At 42.9% G+C, this 25,568-nt stretch overlaps 2 protein-coding genes across 2 annotated transcripts in view; one reads left to right on the top strand and one right to left on the bottom strand.

The window, feature by feature from the left end:
• Positions 1-9,939: 9,939 nt before the first annotated feature.
• CRNKL1 (crooked neck pre-mRNA splicing factor 1) lies at positions 9,940-22,330 on the bottom strand. Its single transcript, XM_042789386.1, has 14 exons — positions 22,108-22,330; positions 21,613-21,765; positions 19,943-20,034; positions 19,667-19,825; positions 19,143-19,309; positions 18,464-18,642; positions 17,637-17,807; positions 16,785-16,976; positions 15,962-16,021; positions 14,769-14,849; positions 12,089-12,328; positions 11,562-11,663; positions 10,730-10,978; positions 9,940-10,192 (listed from the first exon to the last, which is right to left on the bottom strand). The coding sequence occupies exons 1-14, from the start codon at positions 22,153-22,155 to the stop codon at positions 10,025-10,027; spliced, it is 2,061 nt and encodes a 686-aa protein (XP_042645320.1). The 5' UTR covers positions 22,156-22,330; the 3' UTR covers positions 9,940-10,024.
• CFAP61 (cilia and flagella associated protein 61) overlaps positions 22,273-25,568 on the top strand; it is a 134,063-nt gene continuing 130,767 nt past the window's right edge. The window contains exons 1-2 of the mRNA XM_042789385.1: positions 22,273-22,366; positions 24,744-24,894. Coding sequence (XP_042645319.1) covers positions 24,752-24,894 — 143 coding nt within the window. The 5' untranslated portion in view covers positions 22,273-22,366; positions 24,744-24,751. The remainder of the gene's footprint in view (positions 22,367-24,743; positions 24,895-25,568) is intronic.

Raw genomic sequence — 25,568 nt, 5'->3', positions numbered from 1 at the left:
CTACCGAGAGTCGCACAGCAGAGCACAAAGCACTTGTGTAAGAGACAGCAGAAGAATCTCTCGCCCTCACAGCCAAGAGCTGAAACGCTGTGAGGAACGATGCTCTGGAGACAGCACGGCTTGAGGCCGGCCTGCCAGCCATGAGTGTGCTGCTCAGGGGGTCCAGGGTCTGCTAGAGACATCTCCCCCTCTCACACCTAAAACTGAACTATAGGTTTAAATCAAATGTAGGGTAGCCTAAGGTACTTTGTCATGTTACTTTTCCAGTAGGTACAGCTGGTCCTGGCTGACCACTGGCATTGTCATCTCCCATGGCCAGTCAGGAAGATACAGGACCTTCTGGCTGGATGTTCCTGTCCCACCCAAAACAGGGCATCTCGCATGGTCTGAAGCTGCCATGGAAATGGTGGTCCTATATAGGTCATCCCATCCCATCCCGGGATTCCTGCTACAGCTGGGGATCTCGCTCAACCTGTTATCAGAACAGCTCCGGGTACATGGCCGGAGGTGACGCATCTGCCGCAGCTCCCCTCTTGCTACAGGGTGCGGATGGTGGTCACCAAGCGTCAGTCACAACAGCAAGGCATCAGGGCTTCTTAAACAACAGTTAGCTGCCAGGTGAGCTGGGCACCCTCAGCTCCCTTAAACAAAACTCTTGTGCCAGATACAGACACACAAAGCAAGCCTTTTCATACAGAAATAAAAAGAAAGATCCTGGTATCACATTTGAGTCCTCAGAGACAAGTTCAGGTAGCAGATTTTAAGCAGAGGTTGATTAAAAAAACAACTTTGCCATTCCTACATGCTAACCTGATGTTTTTGAGGCAGATCTGTTACTCCCTTTGCTGTGATCTGCAGCTTGTTATGATTAATCTAGAAATACTTCCCTGAAAAAAAGTCCTGAAGGTGTAACCAGTAACAGCCTATTGGAGCAGCCAAAATCCTGCAAATGTGCCACATTGCTCCTCTGCCTTCTGTCCTTGCTGTACCAGCTGGTGACATTCAGGTCATGGCTGTTGTGCTAATACTCCACAGCCTCCATCCCCACCAGGCTGCCTATAAACGTCAGAAACCAGCTCCCTGCGCGCAGCCTTCGCGTGGGGAGGGTGCACTGGACCAAGGACACGGGGTGTAGGATGCAGTGGGGCCACCGCTGCCAACTCATCCCCCACCAAGCAGAACCGCCACCCAAGGAGCTTCCAGCTCTCCCTGATAACTCCAAAACTTATTTGCTTGAAGTCATTTCAAGCAAATAAATAACTCCCAAACAGGAAAACACATTACACCCATAAAATGAGTGCAAAAAGGAAAAACATCGTAATAAAAATAATCAAACTATCCTTCCTATAGAGAAAAAAAAAAAGGAAGAGATGATAATTTTTTTCTTTTTTTCTTTTTTTTTTTTTTTTTTTAATACCTGGGAGGAGCTCACATGCTACAGTGTCCTTTGGATAAGGGAATGGCTGAGAGTTGGCACATGACAGCATCTAAATAATACATCACGTCTCCAGATCTGTAGTTAATTTGCCAAAAATATACGTTACCACTAGTCTGGACATTATGTTAAGTACATTAATGATATATTTAGTATTAATTATATAACACACAGTTATAAGTATTTTATATGATATACCCAAAGCTTCATATACTTACTTATTCAGAAAATGCACCTGGCAAAGAGAGAAATAGTTCTTCATATTCTGAATGTGTGCCATTTTTCATTAGATCAAAGCACAGAACCAGCCACTGGCTGGTGCCTGCAGCCGATACACCCTCCAAAAGCACCAGGAGCTCAGCAAATGTTACACCCCCTGTCCCTAAATCTCTGCAGGCTGCTCCCAGGTTACCCAGCCTATCGCTTCACTCGGGTTGCAGAAACCACTAGCTTCTCAGTGTCTTGCCCAGCAAGCAAGGGTTAGCTTGTGTGGCAACTTTGATAGAACCAGGAAAATAATCCATTGTTTTAGGAAGTAAGCTGGCTGGCTGGGCACCCCCGGATAGAAGCCAGCCAGCACTATTTGAGAGGGGAACAGCCTGAGCAGCAGCACAGCTCTGTACAGGATCAAACGCCTCGGCATCTCTGAGGATGGATTTCATGCCGAGCACACCCAGCTCCCAGTGGTCTTTCCCAGCAGGTCCCTTCCTTGGCTGAGGAAGGGGAGAGGCCAAGTGCTGGTACATCTGTGGGTCCCAGTACCCCCAGCGCCGCAATGCAAAGACGAGGCGCTGCAAGCACCAGCTTGCACAGTGTCCTGCACAAGCAGGCTGCAAAGGTGATTACAGAGCCAAATTAAGATGGGGCTAAAAATACCAGAAATTACTTGATCTCTGCCTATCCCCACTCCTCCTGCTGCTAAGACCGTGCTGCAACAGCAGTTCACCATTTCCTCAGAGCAGAGCCTGTCTGTACGGAGATACCACACTATTCCACCTCTGCCATAGATCTGGTACGGCTCGCCTTCCTCCTTCGCTTATTTGCCATATTAGAGTTAAACACACGGTCCTGCTTTCAGAAGCGCTGCCCTTCCCTCTGAGAGAAACAATCATGTATTTTTAGCCCACACTGCTCAGGAAGCAGAGCTTACGCAGCTTCTGCACCCTTTCGCTGACCCACCAGTTTTCCTCTGGCCACTTCCAACTGAAGAATCCCCCAACCAGGGATGCTCAGTTACCAACTTACCAGGAGAACAAGAAGGGAGATACCCTCCCTCCAAAGGAAAGGTACCAAAGGAGTTTATTACTTATCAGACATCAGAGAATCCAAGTGCAGGATGCAGACTGGGGTAAAATCTATCCACTGTGGCAGCTCAACTGAGAGACTTTGCCTTTTTTTTTTTTTTCAAATTAACAACAAGACCAGGGTATAACACCTCCCCAGAGAGGGGTTCTGTCCAAAACTTAATTCCAGCAATAGAATAGCTAGCAAGTTTGTCTCCTTGATTGTCTGCAGAGCTGACAGGAAAATATATTTTCATTAGTTTGAAAAATACAGTGTTTGAAACCACTTTTAAAAGAACATGGATTTTTATGAACTTGTGACCTTCTGCAGCACATTTTCTGATGTGGGTTTTAGCTATACTTAGTATGGCATGGGAAAGAATAACAGCCAATTTTATGATAAAAGTCCAGCATTTGAATGAAAAGCTTTTCTCGGACCATCTGACTGCTTTCTAGAGATGGCATGTGTCATATCCCCACAAACATCACTTATACATCTGTTCTGACAATCTAGTGGTGGTTTAATCCTATCTGATATCCAGAACACCACTAGGAAGTACTTAATAAAATTGTAATTGGGGTTGGGGTAGTTCTTCAGTGCGCTGTGTGGCTGGTTTTTCAGCAGATTCTCTTAAGGATTCATTATCACCAAGTTGCACCCTAACAAGTTTGCAAAAGTTAAAACTGAAGTAAAAAAATAATAATGAAGAATAAATTTTTAAATGGTCTTTGCCATGCATGGAAGAGTACTTCCCAACAGTGACATGAAAACCACTTCGAGAAGTCACGTAAATAGTCAGGTATTGACAGAAACCTGCCCCAAATTCAGGTATGTAAAATTAACAGGTTTCCTTGACTACTGTCCCCGAGGAAGGCAGAGGAAAAGAAATCAAACCACTTTCCTGCACTGCAGCATTAATGGCGATTTAAAACTTTGCTGACCCAACCCAGGACAGAGGTAGAGGGCACCTGAGGCACCCCGAAGGCATCTGCCAAAGCCTGTCCTCTTTCAGTCAGCCCTGGCCATCCCCAAGAACCCCCGGGGCCAGCTGTGGCTGCATCTGGGTGGGTGAAGGGGAGGGTTCCGTGCATGCAGGGGGTTGTGTGTGCGGGGGCCAGTGCTCAGGGGCATTGCAGGAGGTGGCAATGCTCCAGGAGAGCAGGGGACAACGCTGCCGGCCGCATCCCTCGCCACCGGGGAGAAGGCAGTGGACATCATAGCCCCTACCAGAACCAGGTCCTCCCCTTCCTGATGTGCACTCTAATTTAATTCAACACCACGTTCTGATGTGCACGTTAACATTTGGTTTCAGCCTCATCCTTCAAAGCACAGCAAAGCACCCAGCAGCCTGCTTGGTGTTCCTCTGGCAGGAGCAGAGCTGGAAGAGCCAGTGCCAAACATAAGTAAAACCTGGAATAGCATGTTCACTTTTGTCCACTGCATCTCAAAAAACCTACAGAAGGCAGGAAGTCCAGGACAGGGGTAAAAGCACAACAGCATCCACAGCAGTCAGCACTAACACTGCCGTGAGCAGCACCTGCTGGCAAAGCTGACTTCTGTACTGCTTAAAAAAAAAAAAAAAAAAAAAAGGGGGGTGTGTGTGGGAGATTTACAATCCAGAAGATGCAGCATCACTAATTGACAAGAAACATCTTGCCTCAACATCACCAGCTGAGCATTGTCCAGCTCTGAGTTTGCTGTGGCCCATGCCCAGGGGGACCTGGCCCCACAAGGATCTTCCCAGTTACTGCACTGACCAAGATCCCAGACTTAACTCCTTGATAACCACCACAGCACAAGTCAGCTGTGCTGCTTTTTTGATAAAAGTTTAACTCAAAGATTTGTAGTTTTTAGCATTCTTCCCCAAATCAACCACCTACTCTTACTTGTTTGAGAGGGAAAAAAAAAAATAGAACTTCACAAAGCAAAGTTTAAATCACACATGCAAATCAGTTTTTCCACTTCTAGAGCCAACATCCACTGGAGCTTATGAAACTTCAAAGATGGTATCAGTCCCCCCTAAATTATCTTTCATTTGGTGCAGCTGAAGTGTTGGTTTTCTCCTTAAGTTAACTGAACACATGCCTGATTGAACAGGTACAGCCAGATTCTTTGCTTGCGCACAGCTGTTTACATGTAACAAAAAGGAATAATCCTTGCCGACTATAACTTGCAATTACCAGGGTTATGGCTTATTAAGATGCAAACAGAACTTCAAGGACTTCAGTTTATAAGGACAGAATGAAGAGACATACTAATGTATCAGCTGGATGGATTAAAATAAAGGATGCTGAACAGCACTACATCATCAATTCTCAATTATTCAACAAGCGTGTGAATTTTTGCATTTCTCCTCATATCTAGCAGACAAATTTAATTTAAATATATCAGAATGTCTTATACAGATGTGCAGTGAAACAACAAAAGAGTTGCTATTAAATACAGAAGTGCTGCCTTTTTTGCTTTTCCTCCACAGGATAAGGTGTAAAGGCACAGGCACTCTGCAGTCTCCAAAAGCACCGTGTTATCTCAGGCTGGAAGCAGAGTTGGTTTGGCACTGCTGCTGACGGACTCGCCCGCAGCCCAGTGCCTGCCAGGAGAGCACTGGAGGCACCAGCACCGTCCTCAGCTGCTTGCTGTAATGGCAAGAAAAAGCAAATTACTGGTGCCCACAATTCTGTTTCGCTCTGTGTCCAGCCTGAAATCCTGAAGGCCAAGCCCTAAAAAGAGCTCCTTTCACCATCTCCCTCTCCCCATGGATGGGAGGTTTCTCAGCTGCTTTCTCTTAAGGGCATGCCCACCAGATGCCTTTTCCTACTCCTTAAACCGGGGTCTACTTCAAGGCCTGCAAAGATGCTGGCAGACCACATTCAATCCCATTTCAGCAGTGAAAAATGTGAAGGAAGAAAAAACCTATCACTTCGATACTTGGAAGACTGAGCCTTACCAAGCTTGGTAACCCCTTTTTGAAGATATTAAATCCCCTTTTTGAAAAGATTAATACTGAAATTCTTGAAAAAATACTTGAGATGTGTTCTCAGTGCAACAGAAGGGTAAGTCTGGCCAAGCACTCTTGGATATCTGTGGCACAGAATATCCACTTTAGAAGTGCCTCACGTTTTCCCAGGGGAAACGGGAAAGAAATCTGTGTCCCCTTCCTACTCCAGAAGTAAGAGAGCCCCTTCCCCCTCCCTGGGGGCTCTGGGCCTCTCATTCCTGCGTGAGATTGCCAGGAGGGAGACCAAGGGTGCTGGCAGGGGGGGCAGGAGATGCTGGCTGGGGGCCTGGACGCAGGCACGGCTGTGGCAAGATGCCCACACACATCCCCACTCGGGGCATTTCCATCACCCCAGGGGATCGCTCGGAGCTCTGCGGGGGTGGCTGCAGAACTGAGAGCACGGGGCCACCACTGCACCCACACTTCCCAGTGGGACCAGCGCTGTGTCAGACCCACGGGGAAAAAACCCACGGGGACCCTGCCCAAAGCTTTGGGAGATTTAGTGGGAAAAAAAAAGACTAAAAAGGCCAATGCTGGTGCCAGGGGCAGCCCGCTGCAGCTGTACATCTGTGACTGCGCAGGCTTGGTGTAGCAGCCCACACGTTTCACATTCTTCCACCACCTTAGATGTAATCAAACCTTGGGAGATGTCAAAACCTGCTGTAATCAAGCCATTTGTACAAACACTGAGTTTACACATAGAGAACATCTTAAAGCAATTTCTAATAAAACTTGCGAGAAGTTATATATAAACACATTCATCCCTATGTTTGTGCACAATGTCACAGAGAGACAAAAGCACATGCTTTGACCATGGCAGCATTTGGCTGTACAAAAGTTACATTAGCAGGTAATTTTTGCTTAGCTTGTTAGAGAATAAAAACCTCCTGCTTGCCTTTTCCAAGATGAGCTTACAATGGGTAGAGGAGGGAGAGAAATGAGGTGGAAACATGGCTCTGACCTGAGAAATCAATTAAACCCGTACGTCTCATTAGTGCTCTGAAGGGTGGAACAGTTTTACTACTAGAGATATAGCGTTCAGTTTGTCAGTCCAAACCACTTATCACAGGTGTTTCAGGATTTAAACAGACAAAAACAGGTCTCAAAGATCCAAATTTAGAGCAGCTAAATGCAGGATAGCCCTGGAAAACCCAGATGGGAAGATGGAGATGCTGAAAGGTTTGCCATTCCAGGGCAAACAAGGGGATGGGTAGCGGGGAGAAGGCTCAGACAGGTCTCACGATTTTGGCAACTTCTGCATTAGTGAGATGGAGCAAAGGACTGTAAGCAGGGACTTGTGCTGTGCAGCAGGTGCCAGCGCATCCAGGTACCGTGCTTCACAGAAACATCTCTTTAACCTTGGAAATACGGGAAAGAAACAGGAATCCCCACAAACCAGTTAAGATTCTTGTGCTAAAAACAGTCCCATGACAGTTATCCCCCAACCCTTCTTCTCTACCACTTTTCCCTGATGCCTCCTCCAGCATAAGCAAATTTCTGTGTTCTTCCAGGATTTTTTCAGACATTGAGGAGTCCAATACATACCTACAGGTCCAAATGATTACAAATACCCAATGCTTTATTGGTGACATTAACGTGAAGATCACCTTACTCCTATTTTTATCAGATGTTCCTCATTCAATTTCCACTTTTGTTTTTAACATCAAATCAAACATCACCCCGACTTTCAGCAAAGACAGCTCAAGGTAAATCTGCTGTCACTATAGCACTGCTGTATTTAATTTTTGTCTGCCACTGCTCTGTGGACCCTCTCCCTTCCGGTCTCCCTTTTAATGTATACACCTTCATTTTTCTGGTAGCGTGCAGCATCTCAGAATTTTAAGGAAAAACAGCTGCAAAACAGAGATCTCTTCAGCTGCTCCCATCAGACCACAAACAGGCTTCGCAGGATGCTCCAAGGTACATGGAAGCCCCAGGATGCACAAGGTCCCCAAACTGCTGACAAAAACCAAGGAGCAGATAGGGGCTCCCTGCAGCCTTGCTGAGATGCAGCAGGACCGCAACTGTGTCCTCCCATTAAAAAATAAAAAACCAAGCAAAAACCAAAACCAACCAAACAAAAAACCCCACACACACAAAAAAGCAAACAAAACAAAACAAAACAAACAAAACAAAACCCCCCTCATCAACAACAGCACCACAAACTCCCCTCCCCAAATCACCAAGATGCTGGCAAAATTAAATCCCAGAAGGCATAAGAGCCACTATAAACTTAAGTAAACTAGGTTTTTATCCTATCAATATGCTGCTCTCGGTTGCTATAATGAAATAGCACTGCTTTGCCATGCAAGGTTTTAGGGGATTTTAGGAAGAAAGAATAATTGGTGCAAACATGCAGCCCTATTACAGCCACCAGTTGCACTACTGTCATGAAAAAAATCCCACACAACAAATCAAGCTTTAAAATAGAAGATATAAACTTACATAGCTGGCTTGAAAATTCAAATGTTTGTTTTCTTAACTTGGAAGAACAATGGTTAGCAAGTGATCAAAGACAGTCTTCACCAGTAAAGTAATTCTTGCTTGCCTCTCAGCCAGCCAATTTGACAATACGAATAAACATAGGACAAAAGAGAGCAGGAAGGATTTACCAAACTGAGCAGAAGATTGCACACGCAGGGCTGGCCCCAGCACTCCAGACAGGCACCCACTCTCACAGCTTTCCCAGGAGCAGGGTGAGAGCTCCCTCCATACCACTGCCCTACTCGCAGGGCCGCCCTTGGTGTAGAGGTTTCCTTCCCCAACTTTAACACCCCTTAACCACAGCTCCCTATAGCCCTGTCCTAGCCCACTGCTCCCTCCCTCACCTTCAGCCACCACCTCCTGCCCACTCATTCCCAATTTAAAGCCCACTCCCCGGCTTGCCCAGCCCCTTTTTGCTCTCCTTGGCCAGGTGGGTCCCATCCCACCTCTCCCACCCAAGAGGGCTCAGGTGGTAAAAGCCCAATCGCACTTACTGGTGCCACCTGTGCAAACAGGCTCTGACCTGCAGCTCCCTCTACTCCTTCGCAACCCCTTTCCCTTGCTGGGAGCATCAAGGGGAAAACCACCCAAGCCCCTGGGCCCTTGACCACCCCCCAGGGTCACAACGTCCCCCCCCCCCCCCCCAACCCTCCCACATCTCCCCCAGCAGTGCTGTGCTGCATCCCCCGCACAGCCACCCTTCCCCACGCCAGGTAAAAGGGTAAAGTGTGAAAGCATCAGCCCGAGGAGGATGACAGTGGTGGTAGAGACAGTGAAAGACTGAGGGTCTGGTTTCTGACCCCAGGGGTGCACAGGGGAGGAGGTGTTCCCAGGCGCAGGCAGGCCTGGCTGGTGTGAGGGGCAACCCCAGTTCACAGCTGGACAGGCCAGATGTGGCAGTGGTGACTGCACAGGCTTCAGCCAACAGCAGCTCTGGTTAATGGCCTGACTCATAGCTCTGGAGGCTATTATGGCACACTTCAACTGTTTGTTTTTTTTTTTATAAATCACCAGTCTTTGTGGCAGGTGAGGTCTCCAGCCAAAGGACAGAGCCCCAGGGCAGTGATCCCTGTCCTCCCCCTGGCAAGGGCAGGCTGCCCTCCTTCCTCCCAAGAATTCATTCTTGAGAAAGTTTAGGCTCAATATTTGTTCCCCCTTAAATACTGCTTCTACTTTACCTCCCAATAGATTATTTACTACAAAATATGCTGCCAAGACATTAAAATATTAAAACAAATCTGTAGAAATTAGTATCACACAGTCTGTCTTCTAGGGGCTAGTTTCACTATATTTAACTTCTATTATTGTTCATCCTGAACAGTTTTCTGGGTTAAAAGCTTGCTTGGATAGGAAGCTGAAGAGGTTTCAGTCAGTAGGATTTATTGTTTTCAACTACCTTCATGATGAATATGTATTTTACAGAATTACTGGAAAAATAAATCAGGAATGGTTAGAGACATCTCTCTCATTAAAGAAAGTAGATCTACTGTTTTGGCATGTTAATATCTTTTAACAGTACTGTGATAGTTTGTAGGAGCCTTAGCACAGTGGGTCTTGTGCTAAAAACAAAGCTCCCATCCTGTTCTTCCAGTTCTCAGAGCACTGGTAATAGCCCCAGACTCCTGCACTTGCCCCATGACCTTTCCTTTTATTTGCTGGAAATCAACAGACTATTTAAGGGAATCAACACCAATATGGTGCTTTTTCTCCAAACAAAAAGAATGTCTCAAGTCAGTAATAGTAAAACTCTTCAAATACATTTATTTGTCACCAATGAAAATACTGTACAGTACCCAAGAAAAGGGTCAGGGAAAGGCAATGGATTAAGACTGGCTTTCATCAATGTCTTTGTCTGGATCCATCTCTGCAGCTTCGATCTCCTGTTGCTGTTTCTTCCAGAGTTTAGCCATGGCAAGTAGTTTGAGATTAGGCTGATTGGCAGTATCTTCTGGGAAAATATAATCATAGTATTCCTCCCAGCCAGCATCAGACTAGGGAAAAAAATACCACAAAGCAAGTTTAATTTGCATGTTCATGTTAGCTATTAGAAGGTGCTTCTAGTAACAGTGAGATAAAATTAAAATCCAAGTTTGTTAGACCATCTGTAACAGCTGAAACCCATAAAATGTGTGGGTGTGACACAGCACTACCTCTGCTGCGCATGATGAGCAGGCAGATTTGATCAACAGCCTGGTGATAGTTTCCCAAACAAAGTTAAGAAGCAGGCACTATCTGCATAGTACTACCTAAAGCTGTTTTGATCGGTTTGTGGTAGGAGTTTAAAGTAAAGGTAGCTTGAGCATTTGGTAAGAGTATTTTACTCCAAATCAACTGCCCACCTAACCTGCTGAAGAGAAAGGAGCTCAGCAGCACGTGTTTCAGGACAGCGCTTGCTTCTTTCCCCACTTACTGCAGTAAAATTGGCATGCAGTTATAGCATCCACCATAGCTGACCATTCTGTGTGCCAGACCTCAGCATAAAGCCACCACGGATTCAAAGTGACTACTTGCATAGTTTTTCCTCTTACCCCATCTTCAGCCTGCAGTTTTCTCCTCTTCTTTATTTTTTCAGGCATAAGTTTATCTATTCTCTCTTTAGTAGTATCGGTTCCAAACTCCTCTTCAAAGGTTCTCCAGGATTCCAGAAGCATGACTCTCTCCTCTTTCTCCTCACAGTTTCGCATTGCCTTATTAGCCTCTTCATAAATCTGCCGGCATCTTGACAAACTCTCGTCCCTTCCTGCAGTCAGCTCAAACTGGGCAAAGCTGATCCATACCTATGGTGAAAGCAAATCAAAACCAAGCTGAAACCTCCATTCTCAAGTCTGCTAGCTAAGCAATAATTTTAAAAAATACAGCCGCCAAAGAAGCAAATGTCAATGCAAGTCTAAAGTACTTCTTCATAAGCAGTTATCTAAAAAATTCATGTTTGTTTCACACGTGTGAGATTTGCCTTATTTTGGCAAGACAGAATACTCACGTAAGCTACGTTGACAAACTTCTGGCAGTTGTTTCAGGTCATGATAAATCCGTCTGAATTTAGTCAGATGACAGCACCAAACTACATTGGAAAAATCACAACTACTTTTTCCTTGCAGTGTTTTTGCAACTAAAATTCCAAAGCTACTCAGCAGGAAGAAGGCTGCTTGGAAACCTTCTGCAAAGCCTTCTTTCATATAAGATATGCCTGTTGTTATATGTAATCTAGAAATGTCTTTCCCCTTTTCAGAGCACAGACACGGTGTTGAACTTGGGTTCACTGTTGATTCGAAAAATCCACACAATCAAAGCAGTCAAGGGCTTCCATCCACCATGGACCAGATTCGAGACCAATGCTGCATTCCAGGTACCCAAACGTACCTTAACGTGCTGTGTCCGCTGAAGTAGTCTGCGGTAAAGATTTCTTGTTTTCTCATACTCTTCTTGCTCAATTTCAAAGTCAATGTAGGATTTCCAAAGAACCTGCAAAAGAGAAGTCTCTCACTATCTTCATAGCACACTGAGATAATGGGAAAAAATATAGAAATAAAAAAAGAGGAGGAGCATGGATAAATGTGAAATTTCTCTGAAAAAGTTTCAGAGATCTAAATATTTATTGACTGCACAAACCAGGATTATGACCAAGCAATATCAAATCTTCTGCACATAAACCATTTAGCTTGTTTCTGTAGGCACGTTTCTCCCTCCGTGTTTTATTATGGGTTTTATAGTCCTGCATACCCCCCTTAGAAACAGATGTTAAATTAATGAGACACGGGCTAAGCCACTACGGTAAGCAGTTCTGTTCAAGCTGGTAGATTATTTCCATTTTAATTAGCCACACTGTGTAATAAATACCTTAAAATTATGCCAACTGCAAAGTTTTTGAAGTTCATCTAACCCCTTACCTCTGGCATGTCTAGACGGGGCTGGCCAATAGCCAATTCATATATTGCACGGGCTCTATCGATATCTCCAAGAATGGTCTCTAGTTCAGCAAATTTAATCCACGATGTGCAGTTTTCTGGTGCAAACTCCAGGAATTTTTCGTACAGCTTTCGGCAGCGATCAAATTCTCGCAGCTGTAGCTCCAATTCAATATAACCTTTAAACAGTTTGTTTTTTGGACATTTACCTATGGATGTCCCCTGTTAAGCGAAAATAAAAAACCACCAAAAACACCAAAACAAACACACTTAAAGATCTTGCAAGGAAAAAAAAAAAACACTCTACTTTCTAAACATCTGTTTACTCTCCAGTATTTGAACTCAAATTAATTTTTGAGCAGAGCTTGTTTTTTGAGCAGAGTTTGTTTTTTAAGACTCTGGTCAGGGCCAGTATGAAATCCTACCAATGTTTGCCAAATGAATGTGCATCCACAAACATCAACAAAAACTCTGAAAGCAGAAAACCTAACATTATATTTCTAGGTAACATGGATTCCCCACGAAGTATCCACTGAAACTCACCCTGGCACATCAAATGAACACTTCAACTTGCATCAAAAGCTGAAGAAAGCACAGTACCAGTCTGTACCAGTCTTCCAGGTAAGCAGTTCCCAAGTATCTTATAAAACAAATTATATCAAGAGGAACTGTCTCCTGGACCACCACTGCTATTCATCATTGCACAGATAATTATCCACGCTCCCTGCCTGCTGACTTACAGTAGTAGATAGATGGAGGATAAAGTTTTGAAAAAATATTTCCTTTTTGGTATGCTTCAGGATCTGAAGAAAACTGTCTGTCCTAAGCCATAGGGCCAAGCTTTGAGAAAGGAGTTTCTGATTCTTAATTTGGGAATCTTTTAAAGCAAGAGTTAAGAATGGGCACATTTGAGACAGCTATGTAGTGAGCTTCACCCTTTAAGTCACTTCTGTAGACAGGTATTATCTGCACTGCAGTCTCTGTCCCCTCAAGCTAATGTGAATTAAGTAATTTGAGATCAAATTCCTTTACTACAATTCTCCTACACATTGATTGTCTTGGTACGTATTAAAAATGGAGGAAACCACCACTTGGGGATATGGGTTTGGTCACCATTATGGCCCTCCAGCTCTACAAATGCCTTTTCTGCTTCAAATTATGGTCAATTCTTCCACCCACACCCCTCATTACTATTTTCTTAAGCAGAATAGGCTCCAGCTGATCTCATGTCTCCAAGTCCCAGCATCTCTCAGACCCTGGGAAAACAAAGAATCCACACACCATCTACAGCCAGTGAAAATAAAGCAAAGCAAGGTGTTGTCTGCATGCTGATGAGAGCTTCAGCATCAGGAGCTGGACCTCCTCTTCTGCACGGTGACAGTGTGGGACCCTCACCTCAGGACAGGAGCAAGACTTCTGGCCAAGAGGTGGTTCAAAGTCAACTCGTTGCAAAATAAAGAAAGAAACTATTGGCCAAATCTGGGTCCAGTCCAAAAAAGTATTATGGCTACAACAGCAAAATCTGGTTTCCAAAATAAGAAAAAGGGGACGTACTGAGAAAAAGCCTGTCAAAGAAATTAAAGAGCAACAGGGGAAAAGACCAGCAAGAGAAAAGCCTAAAAGAAACTGAGTAAACTCTGTATTTCTAGATAGGTCAAAGGACCCTTTCCAGAATCTACCACAACATTCACCCCTAAGACCACAGGCAGCCAGAAGCAGGGTACTGGCTGGTGACTATGGTCACGTTGAGCAGTGGTAGACTAAGCCAAGCCAAAACAGCAACATGCTTCAGGACCGATGGCTCTTCTTCTGCAGGGAGACAGTAACAGTCTCATGGGGTCTTAAGCCCTCCGCTTCATTTTTTTCTGGTCACAGGCAGGAGTTCAGCTCAAGAGACAAAGCTTTACCAGCACATTGCGGGCAGACCTGGTCCAGTGTCAGCTACAGAAGGCCATTCACATTTATGTTCTTATCACTGCTGTGTCATGGGTTTGGTGTAAACCCCATCAGTTTTCTCTTTAAAGTCAAACACCTCAACTGTTACCAACATTAGCTTTCTCCCAAAATTCCTAATGCTATCACTAAGCTTATTTAAAATACCTAAACCGAAAGTAAAGTAAGTTTTTAATTTCAAAAGGTTTTGCTGCCAAAATGCACTCCATTGTTCTCTGATGTTCACATAGTGAATTTGCACAGAAGCCCTTGAGCCTGCCTAAAGTCCCCATGATTGCTTCTATCAGCAACCTGGTACCGGGGTCACAAACACTCTATCTAGCACATCTTTATTTCTGAGAGTCAAAAACTCCCTATTTATTTAAAATGCTTTTTAAAATGCTATTGACATAATTTAAACAAATTGACAGCAGTTAAAAACTTCCAAGTACACTAAGCTGATCTGGGTACTCTTGCATTCAGTTGTGTGTTTTGTCAGCTGAAACATGAAAGCTGCATTCATTTCTGCCCATGGCCAATTCATCATATCAAGCTGTGCTTCTTTTTAAAATCATACATGACAGTAAATACTGGTCTCTCCAGACTTCTCAGATGCTTTACTTAAGTGGATTAAACCAGCAATTTATTAAAGACAATTTAGGATCTTTTCATGCTGATCCCTTGATATTATTAGTTAGTAAAGTCAATTATGGAATTAACAAAAGCTTACCAAAGCTCTTCTGGCAAGTGGAAGATTTTTCTGGCGTATTTCAAATTGTGCATACAGCAGCCATATTTTGGCAAACGTAAACTAAAAGAAAAAGAACAAGGTGATGCTTAGGCTGGAAACTTAGTAAATAATATTGCATATGTTCTTTAAAATAATAAACACTCTACCTATACAAGACACTACTGCATTTAATTACATTTAATCTGTGTTTTCCTGCTGAGAAGTTGAGAGATCATAATCCAAAACAATTCCTCTACAACAGAACAATATACTACATCAGAGATGAACACAAACATGATCAGGACAGAAATCTTCTCAAAGAAAATGGTTCATTGACCAATCAATTGATTGCTAAAATATCAGACATCACTGAATCAATTAACAGCTAATCAATTTAATAATTACAGATTAATCCCAATCTACATAGTTGATACTTGGATGACATGATTAATGACAAACTAGAAAAGGAAGTACATGAACCAAGATTTCTTAACATTCCAAGGCAATGCTATTAATTGTTTTAAGGGTTTGGCCACATGGATATTTTAATTAAAGCTCTCTGGCAAAAAATCCAAAAAAACAGTCATGAAGACCAATTAAGACACACCTGAAAGGTGGTTTATCAAATGCACCTCCCTCAGCTGGGACTGGGCAGACAATCAGCAACAGCTGCTATAAAAGGCAGTAACCCCATATAAAACAGACTAGCAAGTACTCTGTAGAGATTATTGGCAACTAGGCTGAGTACAACCATAAAAGGACCAGCCTGAGGAAGAAAACAAGTAAGTAAAGAGTTCTTTCCTGCTGCTTAATAACACTGTGCTATCCTCTGAATATGTGTTATTTCGGCTTTTCAGAGCATACTTAGTAATTTGAAAATACTGGAGAAGCCTTTACATTGCATCTGTATGAGAAAAGTCTGACATCAGTGTTGTGGCTGCTATTTTCTATTGATGAGACAAATGACAGCCATCTAACTCCTAAGATTGAAAAAAACAGCCTATTAATTTTGGAAGATGGACATCATGAGAAAGTAGAAGGGATATTTAAAGCTCTGAACAGAGTCTTCATAAGTGTGTTAGTAGCCGTTTAGAGCTGTTTACATGATTCATTCTTGGGGGAAAGAAAACTAAAGAACTTTATCTTATGAATTTTAATCCAAATCCCAATACAAATTGCTGGAGGAGACGTACCTTCTTGTGGGGAAGGAGCTCAACACATGCCTGATAAACCTGTCTGGTTCGCTCTGCATCCTGTAAGAACAAACAAAGCTAAATACTTTTGTTCACTGCTAAAACTGCTATATGTTGAATTGTACAATGATTACAAAACTGCAGAATGATATTTTTAAGTTGTGTAGAATCCTGTATACTTAAGATATAAATATACTACTTAGTGTGCACAATTAAAATAGTAACCTCTAAAAATCAGAGTCATCTTGTCAAAACAAGATTCAACACTAAGAATTAGGCAGTAAAATGAGGAACATCCCCACTTTAGGGAGGAAAAAAAAAAAAAAATCTTTGTTCCTTTAACAAACACGGAGTTGGTATCCTGCACTACAATTTTATGAAATAAAGAGCAGCTGTAATGGTACATAACTGATAACAGAAGAAATACTTACACAGTCTCAAAAGGCCACTGTAGCAGAACTTTGACTGCTTCACAGAATGACTTCAGAAATAGTTTTGTAAATTCGAAAACTATTTCACAAGTTCAGGTAACAGCCTGGAACAGGCAATTCAGATGGGGCTAGAAAGACCTACTTCTGCTTTTTACGATTGGTATGTTTTTGGATGAATTGGGGTGAAACAAGTATTTTTTTTTCCCCTCCCGATGCAAGGGAGTGGAAAAAAAAAACCCACCGTAATTAAATAGCAAATCCTGTAACTAGATAAACAAAACAAGTAAGACATTGTATTTTCTGTTCTCAGTTTTCTTAAAATATCTGTAGCTTTTTAATATAAGGAAAATTCTTGGGAAGGAAAGAAGAAAACCTGACTTCTTACTACTTGCCTTTGCCTCCAGCTCTTCATATAATGCATAGTTAATCCACAGATAGATGTATCTTTTCCAGTGTCTTTTCTCTTGAATTGGTGGGACATTGGCGATGGCTCTTTCATACACTTCTCGGACAGTCTCAGCATCCGCATCACTTTCAACCAACCTCAGGTAGTCAAACCATGCATCATAATTATGTGGATTTGCCTTCCAGAAAGATGGGAGCAGGGAAATGGGAAAGAAACTTCAGTAACTACAGTTAACAGACCCCATTTCTTTACATACAGTTTTTACTCAGAATTTATCTTTTAAAATAGATCATCAGAATATTAATATAAACTGCCGTTCTCCAGTATACTTGAACTAGAGCTTTTGGTTTAAAGTACACTTACTACTTTGTTTTTATTTTGCCTACAAACATTCTTTAAGTGAAGGCAAACTAAACTGTCAGAAGGGAGGAGGAAACTATGAAATACTCAGTATTCAGTGAATAGTAGATAGGTGTGGCACACCTGTTTCACCAAAGTATTTACACATGGGTGAGGTGTCCTGTAAGTTACATAGTAACAGAAGCAAAGTTACAAGCTAAACTGCATTACTCCTTAAGATGACTGTGAAGGGTACCAAGCTCTGAGCTCAAAAATGTTGACTCTGCAATCTACATTAGGATGCAGAAACAAAAAAAGTAGTGAACCAAAGTATCATCCTCTCCCCCAGATGGAATTTTGCCTTCAAAAAGAACTGTTCTCTTGGCATGAGTATCAAGGGTAACATAAAACTTCTCTGTCTTTATATCATGAGATGCTCAGTTCCCTTAAGCAGCAGGTGGATGTATGGATGAGCCCAGAGGGTATTTGCACTACATACCTTCACTTCCTCTTCATACTGGAATCTTCTCTTGCTGACAATAATGTCTTCAATTCCCCTTCTGTCTCCAAACTTCTTCTCAAAGATGGTGTAATTCTTGAAGAGATTTTGGGCCTCCTGTTTTGGAATTCTATCCAAGGCATACTTGTAGATCACTCTTACTCTTTCAAACTGAAAATATTAAATATCACTTTAGTACTTAAAAGTAGCTTTTATTCTCCACAAATTCTCCATGAGCTTTTGGCAAAATTTAACAAAATATAGAATCATTGAGATACTCTATGTAAATGACTGTTTTAAGACACTGCTAACATAGATCTCCCCAAACAGTAAACCTTGGGGAGAAAAAATGAATTCTGTATATACTAAAACTCACCATGTCTTATTCAGTTACAGGTTTGGAATATTTAAAATATTAAGACATTATGGTTTTGGGTCCACAGAATGTTTTAAAGTGCCCAGACCATTAAAGAATTGAAAAAGACTGTCTGGGAAAAACATGGCTAATTCTGCTTATCATGCAGGCCTACAACCTCTCAAACTTACAAATCCTGAGGATATGTACTTGATCTGATGACACTATTCTTGGACTTAACAGATTTGGTGCCCACCTTTCTTAGAACATATTTCCTTGATGTCACCAAAAGGCAAATAGAAGCTAAGCAAAAAATTGTCTCCTTAACTCAGATTACAATAATGGTATCTCATATGGTGCTGAAAAACACAAGTATTGGAGTGAATGTTAAGTGGTCATGAGTTTGATATTCAAGAAGAAGTCTTGTGGGGGTGGTTAGTATTAGTGTGATATATTAACAGGAAGATCTTACTTCTTTCTGGTTCTCCTCAAACTTTGCAAAAGCAACATACAAGTGCTCATCCATATGCTCTTCTCCGAAGAACTCCACTGCCCTCTCATATACTTTCCTTGCATGAGCAAAATAACTGTGCTTCTCTTCAAAGCGGGCATACTTGATCCAGTTCTTAACATCCGGATGAACAATGACAAGTAGAGCTACGTTAAAGAAACTGTGGTGGTTGAACTGGATATTTCAAATTGTGTTCTTTCCAGTGACTATGGGGTCATGGACTAGATGAAGCAACTCCCAAAGATGGCATATGCAACAGGGAAGAAGACACAAAACTGCTCCAACAATGCAAAGGCTTTGTGCCTTACTGAGAACTTAAAGAACCTTTAAAAAGGTATAAAAATCTGACAAGGGCCAGGGAGAATTTTAAGGAAGAGAAATCTGAAACAAGTAACGACTGCAAAAAAGCTAGAAGCATAAACACTGCTCTGGCTGGATGTGCATTCACTTAACTGAATTTGAAGGCATATACTAAACATGCTTCTAAGACCTCCTCCTGGCTCTTGGTGTGGTGGCTTACTTCCCACACACCACAGTAAAAAGCAGCAGAGAGATATAGCTGAAGGGAGAGCAGGTAAGAAAGAAATGAAGAATTCAGGCCTGAACTTGGGCAGGAGTCACAATACACTAAAAAGGATATATCTCTCATAAATGGTACGTGCCCTGTCCACCTCCTTGTATCTCAGCTCAAAGTTAATATAGGAATGCCAAGCTTGCTCCTCTGGTTGCCACTCCATCCAACGTTCAAACACCTGACGTGATCCAGCAACATTCCCCAACATCTCTTCCATGTAGGTATATTTATACCTTAGAAAATGAGATCAAGTTATTATTAATCACTTAGTAAATACATGAAACACAATGATTTTTTTTTGAGTGCTTAGTAAGAACATTACTGAGAGCTCTTTACCTATTCCCCACCTGCACCCCAGAAATACATATAGATACTGTTGTGATTGGCAGCATGCAGGCACGCAAACATCCTTCTCTCACAATATCCTTACCACTTAAGTTTTGGAAAGGTTTTGTACTTCCTCTTTTTTTCAGACTAGCCTGAAGACTTGGAGAAACAGAAAACCATGTGCTTTCACATGATACAAAAATAAAAAAGTAATCTGTAATCTTTGGGGGGTAGAAGCAATGCTCCATTCTCTGCAAACATACCAGAACTGGTTCACCCTGGGGAGGGTGGTAATGGCTCGATCCCAAATGTTTCGGGCATGATTAACTTGGCGGTTCTTCATTTCCATTTCTGCATATTTCAGCCAGAGGGTGACATTTCTGTAGTCTACATCTAAAGCACGCTCGTAAATGGAACGGGCTCTGGAAGGCAAAGAGAAGTCAGTTGTGTAGGTAACACGCCTCCAAGACTTTGATAGTGTTTGTCAACACGTGTCTTAAAAGGTTTATAAGAGACTTCTGTAGCTGCGTCATAATTACCTCTGTATTTCTTTTAGGCTTTCCTCCCATTGTGCGTACTTTATCCAGTTGCTGATAACAGTCCTGTTTTTTCTTATGTTATCTTCAAAAGTCTGAGGAGAAAATTATTTCTGTAAGAAATCCCTCTGTGCAGGCCATCTTGTAATAAGTGGCTTATGGAATATTACTATTATTGGAATGAATTCCAAATGTCTTGTGCCTATGCAGATGTAGTAACAAATCATACTCAATACAATGCTTTCTAAAAACTGCATAACAGAAGTCAGTAGTGTAGGTCATCATACAGAATAGGACTAAACTCAAGTTCCTACAACCTGATACTTGAAATACTGATTGAATAATCACTGAAATCTTTCTTTTTTTAATCGCCTGCTTAATGTTTCAACAGGAACATTACCTGGACAGATAGAATCCAGTCATTGCAGTCAACCCTGTGAATATACCTGGATGCACCAATATGAATTTATTCACTTTGACCTGTATGTATCATTGCTCTAAACTCTTCTTTATAACAAGATGCCTTATTCTTGTTCTCTGGATTTAATATGCTGGCATCAAATGTACTAGACAAATGTCACTGCTTAGTGCAACAGTGAGGACATCTTCAGGCTCACGTTTAGATATTGTCAGGATCAATGCTATTGGTATTTAAGATGTGGCTAGACATGGTTTAACACCATTAATGTGATGGCTTGTTACTGCCATCCATACGAGAGATGAAAAAGTTAACTTCAAATATAGTTTTTGCAGTGCTGTGGTGTTGATCATCTGACTCTGGTTGCTCAGCACGTGCCTGAGTGAGGTACGCCAGCACAGTAAGGCCCAAAGACTTCACAAGGGGTCCTAGCCACTGTGGTAGGGAGGGAAATGAAAGCCCCTCAGGGCTGAGTCCAGGGATGCTGTTGTGCTGCAACAGCCACCAGTCCTGAATATATGCATATATGCTTCAGGGAATGATAGCCCTAGTTTGTGCTGTCTGTATCTAAAAAAAAATGCCAAGTGCTGAAAACATTGAAAGTTCACCAGTAGGGATATGCTTGCTTTGCTGATCCAGGACAGCAATTATCAAATGAAAAAGCAACACAAAACCATCAGCAAGTTTGAACAAGCAAAACAATTCTTTTAAATGAAGGAGAACAAATTATACCTGAAACCTCACACATAAAATGGACAAATTTCAAGACAATCATCAAACGTAACCGTAACTAATGTAGACAGTTGTGATCTGAAATGTACTAAGTCATATCATAATTTTACAGACAGAAATATCACTCGCAAATGCTTTTTTTAAACAGTTTAGGTGGAAAAAAACAGTGACATGACTATAAAGCTTGCTAATGTTCTGTCATGGTGACTGGCCAGATACTAGTGGTGATTAAAAAAAAAAAAAAAATGCATAAACCATGTACATAATTACCCTTGCAATGTTCTGAACATACTGAATAGGGTAATATGTGAGTTGTGTATTATCAGATTTTATGTTAAACACCATGTTTAACTTGCAAATGTTGAACAAAAGGAGCATTTTCTATGAAAATATTAGGATTTTTAGGAATTGCCATTCATCTGGAAAGTCCACAAGTAATATAGACTACATCTTGCTTAAGTTAAAAAGTAGTAAAATTGTATTGCTTTATACCATCATCACAATTAGGGTTTTTTTCCCTTACCTTCCTTTTCCGGAGTTTATAGTCATTTAGCTCTTCAACATCTGTGATCTTCTGTTGTGGAGGCGGTGGAAGAAGTTCAAGTTCTCTCTCTTTTGCTTCTCTTAAAAGCTGTTCTGCTGTGATCTGAACTTCTGCAGGTGCTTTATTTTTCACCTGTAAAGTAAGGGGGCTCGATTCACATTTTCTCTTTCTCATGCAAAACTAAGAAATCCCCCCCATGACTAATTTGCAGTGGTGGCTTACTACACTCAGTATTTACCGAAGAAAGATGCAGAGACACACACACACCCCACACACACCCCCCCCCCCAAGACGGGCAGGGCCCCTAGCCCGACCCTAGGCGGCTGCTCCCCAGAGCGTGAGGGGAGGCAAAGCTCCCCGAGGCCGCCGGGAGCGGGGGCCTCGGCAGCCGGCCGTCCCTCGGCATCGCTGCGCGGCGGTGGAGCCTCTCCCCGGGCCGCTCCGGCCGCGGGCCCGCCGCCTCCTCCCCAGCACCTTCGCCACTTTCGGGATCCGCTGCTTCCCGGCCGCCGTAGACGCCATCTTGCCGCCTCTTCCCTTGCTAGCCTCGCCCCGGTCACCTCTGACCTCACGCGGCGCCGGTGTGCGTCGTTGCCGGGGTAACGGCGGCGCGTCCCGACGCCGGCACTGAGGCGGGGAGCGGAGCAAAGGGGCTGGTCGGTCGGTCCGTCCGTCGATCTGTCCGTCCTTGGCGGAGCCGAGGAAAGGCGCTCCCCGCCTCAGCGGGAGGCAGGTGAGTGCCCGCCGCAGCGGGAGGTCCCACGGCCCCGACGGCGCCCCCTGGCGGCTCGGCGGGCTTCGCCCGGCGGGTGCGGGGGGGGCTGCGGGCGGGTGCCCGTGGCGAGCGCCCGCCGTTAATGCGATTAGCGGGGCGTTCACGGCGTGGCAGGGCCCACGCGTGGCCCGGCAGGTGTTAAGAGAGCGGGCCTTAAACTCCTGTCCCGCCCGAGCTGCCCATGCTTCTCTTTCACTCCTGTCAGGTGAGCGCGCTCAGCCCAGTCCCTAGACCCGGTAGCCTCCGGGCCGGCTGGGCTTTAAAATTTGGGTCTGGCTCCGTCCCCCTGTGCCTTTTGGGGGTGGGTGGTCGACACGCTTCTTCCCGCCGCTGAGGCAAGCGGTTGGTTCTCGGCGTGGCACGGGGCGAGGGGGGGCGGGCCGCCATCGCCACGGGCGGTCAGGTATCCCACGGAGGTCTCGGACTCGCACCCCACGGCCCGTACGCGCCCGGTGTGTTTTGAGTCCGAAACAGAAAAAAAACATACCGCACGGGAATCTCGCTTGTGCTTCAAAGGAGAGTATTTGTTTAAGGAGGCAGAGAGGAAACTATCCTCAGTGCTCGTTTTGCTAGGTCGCTCACCTACGGCATGCCGCTCTCTAGTAGAAATGCAGAAGTTGCTGTAGGAACGGTGCATTTTTCACACGTAAGCGCTGTTTTCTGTCACTCGTGGTTGCGCGAGTGTTTAGGGCCTTTAAAGGGAGCTAGTAGAGAAGGGCGTGATATTTTTTTCAATGTATTAAGTTAAACAATTGAATACAGAAATGTGGCAAACCAGTTTCCTCAGTTGAAGTAATGCTAGACTCAAGTTCTTTAACAACATTATAAAATTCGTGTTTATTTTGATATATGGAGTTGACATTAATAAAAAATAGCCAAGTATTTTAGTAGTCTCACAGTTTGCAGTTACTTAATCAAATGTGTAAGTGAATTATGTGGCCATTTTCTTTGCTCATTTTAAGAATCACCTGTCATTTAGCCCCTGTCATTTAGCCTTCCACTCTACTGGGAAGAATATATCTATCTTACAACTTAAGATGTTTAAGAAGTTGCTTACACAAGCTAGTATAATTCTTGACTTGTAGGTGTTATTGTTAAACTCAGTAATAAGTACACTCTAGCCTGGCTAGTTCTTTCTATATAACCACAATTCTGTTTGCTAAACACATGTGTTAAAACCTGCAGAGAACATTTTGCCTTGGGTTTGTTCCGGGACACTTTTGAAAATGTATGTTGGCATGACTGAGACCTGTGCTGTCACCTGTAACAGTGTCTTGATTGTGTGGAAAAGGTATAGCTATACACATGATTTTCCCTATATTTAAAAGGTATAAAATTCAGGGTTTTCTTTGTTATCCCATTTTAATTGGCATCTGTGGGGCCTAATAATTGGGCATCACATCTTGATTTAGAGCCAGTGTTAGAAGTGGCTGTTGTGTTTGGTAGATTGGTGAACGTGTTCTACTACTCTAGGTATGTTGGTATCTAGGCTTTTTTTTTGAGTTAGTAATGCTGTATTTTGTAACAGTATATTTAAGAAATTATAGAGAGCTGATGTGTTTTGTCAGTTTATGCTTTACGTGCCTAATTCTTGATTATATCACAACAGGCTACAATATTGAGTAGCACAACAACTGAAAGATAAATGAACTGTTAGTTGATAGTCACAGGTGGTCTGAATGCCTGTTGCCCCTATATGTTCTGAACTTGCTAGGCATGTCAGTAAATCACTTGGACCTGGAAAATTCTGTGAATGTGGAACCACAGAAACTTTTTTTCTTCTGGGCAGAAAAGCTATGGAGCTTTCAATTCCTTATGAAAATTAAGCATCGCTGTTGACTTAAAAAGAAATTTGAGGAGCTGCTTTGGACAAAATACATTTAACTCACGTGAAATTACTATTTCATGTTACCAGGACATTCTTATCCTGATTGTTTGCCGCTGACGGTCCCAATCCTGTAGCCTTAAGGCTATTAAGTTTGAAATTACTAATGAAGGGCACTGTTCTTATAGATAGCATGCAAATGCCTATAAATGAATAAATGTAAAAGTAATTTGAAGCTTATGAAAAACATTTATTTCCTGTGTAGCATGTAGAATGCATACAGGAGGGATGACTGCCTGCTGTATTTCTGCATGTGCACTGTTTGCGCAGTGTAAGTATATGCATGCAGCATGTATTTATGCAGAGGTTTACAGGAACTAGGCACTTAAATTCATCCACACTGCACTTCTTCATAGTTTTTATAAAAATCCATTTCAAGTAACTACATCGAACAACGGAGTGCGGCAGGATCTGCCAGAACAGCAATGTTTTCTTCCTTGCTTGCTGCAGGCTGTAAGATGACGACGATAACTTCTTCAACAGGAAATACAGAAGTGGTCAGTGCCAGAAGAACAGAATCATATGATGTTTCAGATATTATCGGCCTCTTCAGCCATTTTACAGAAGCAGTTTTTGGAAAGATTGATGTCATGTACCTTTTGTAAGTAACAGTATTTTAGGGACATTGTATTACTTTTCTTGCAGGAAACTTCAAGAAATTTAGCTACGTTTACAATGGCAAAAAACATTATGAGCCTTTACATGGTGTGGCATAATGACTTCTTATGCTATTCATAAAAAAGGAAAGAAAATCTGCTTCCATTTCTTCTGTGTCACACGTGTGACTGCAAACTTAGATCACTGCTGCCAGCATGGTGGCCAAGATTTGACTCTATTCTAGCTTCCTTTTTATGAAAGTTCAGAAGAAATACTTTTGAATAATACCCGATGGAATGATCAGTTTCCAATGTCTGCTGTCTGCTCCGTCTAACAGAATCCTTTTGCCTGTTGGAGAGTGATGGAAGCAGAAGGGCAGGAACTAGGGGTTTTTATCACTGTGTGGCCATGACCGTTGTTTTCTTTTCCTGTGTATGTCTAAATCTTTTCCTTCTCTTCCAGTTTCCCTTTAATGAAAGGAATTGGTTATTTTTTGCCTCTCTTTATTCCACCGTGGGAGACAGCCTCTATCTGTCTTAAAATATGTTTGAATTTGCCTCTTCTTTTCATGTCCCCAAGATGCTTAATATTTTCCATGTTTTGACATCTGTATCCTAGCTGCTTGCATGGCAGTGTCCTTAGAGGAAATGGGTGGTTGTAGAAGTCTTTGATTAACAT

Source organism: Tyto alba, unplaced genomic scaffold (genome assembly GCF_018691265.1).
Source record: "Tyto alba isolate M040663 unplaced genomic scaffold, T.alba_DEE_v4.0 Super-Scaffold_16, whole genome shotgun sequence".
In the NCBI taxonomy this organism is placed as follows: Eukaryota; Metazoa; Chordata; class Aves; order Strigiformes; family Tytonidae; genus Tyto; species Tyto alba.
The sequence above is the reverse complement of the archived record's forward strand: the minus strand, read 5'-3'. Positions and strand labels throughout refer to the sequence as shown.

What these genes read in the sequence shown, in the direction of transcription:
- CRNKL1 (XM_042789386.1), bottom strand. Translation starts at nt 22,155, where the DNA reads ATGGCGTCTACGGCGGCCGGGAAGCAGCGGATCCCGAAAGTGGCGAAG. An exon ending in ATAAACTCCGGAAAAGGAAG is followed by an intron (nt 20,035 to 21,612) that starts GTAAGGGAAAAA and finishes TTTTCTCCTCAG; the next exon opens with ACTTTTGAAGATAACATAAG. An exon ending in AGCCTAAAAGAAATACAGAG is followed by an intron (nt 19,826 to 19,942) that starts GTAATTATGACG and finishes TTTGCCTTCCAG; the next exon opens with AGCCCGTTCCATTTACGAGC.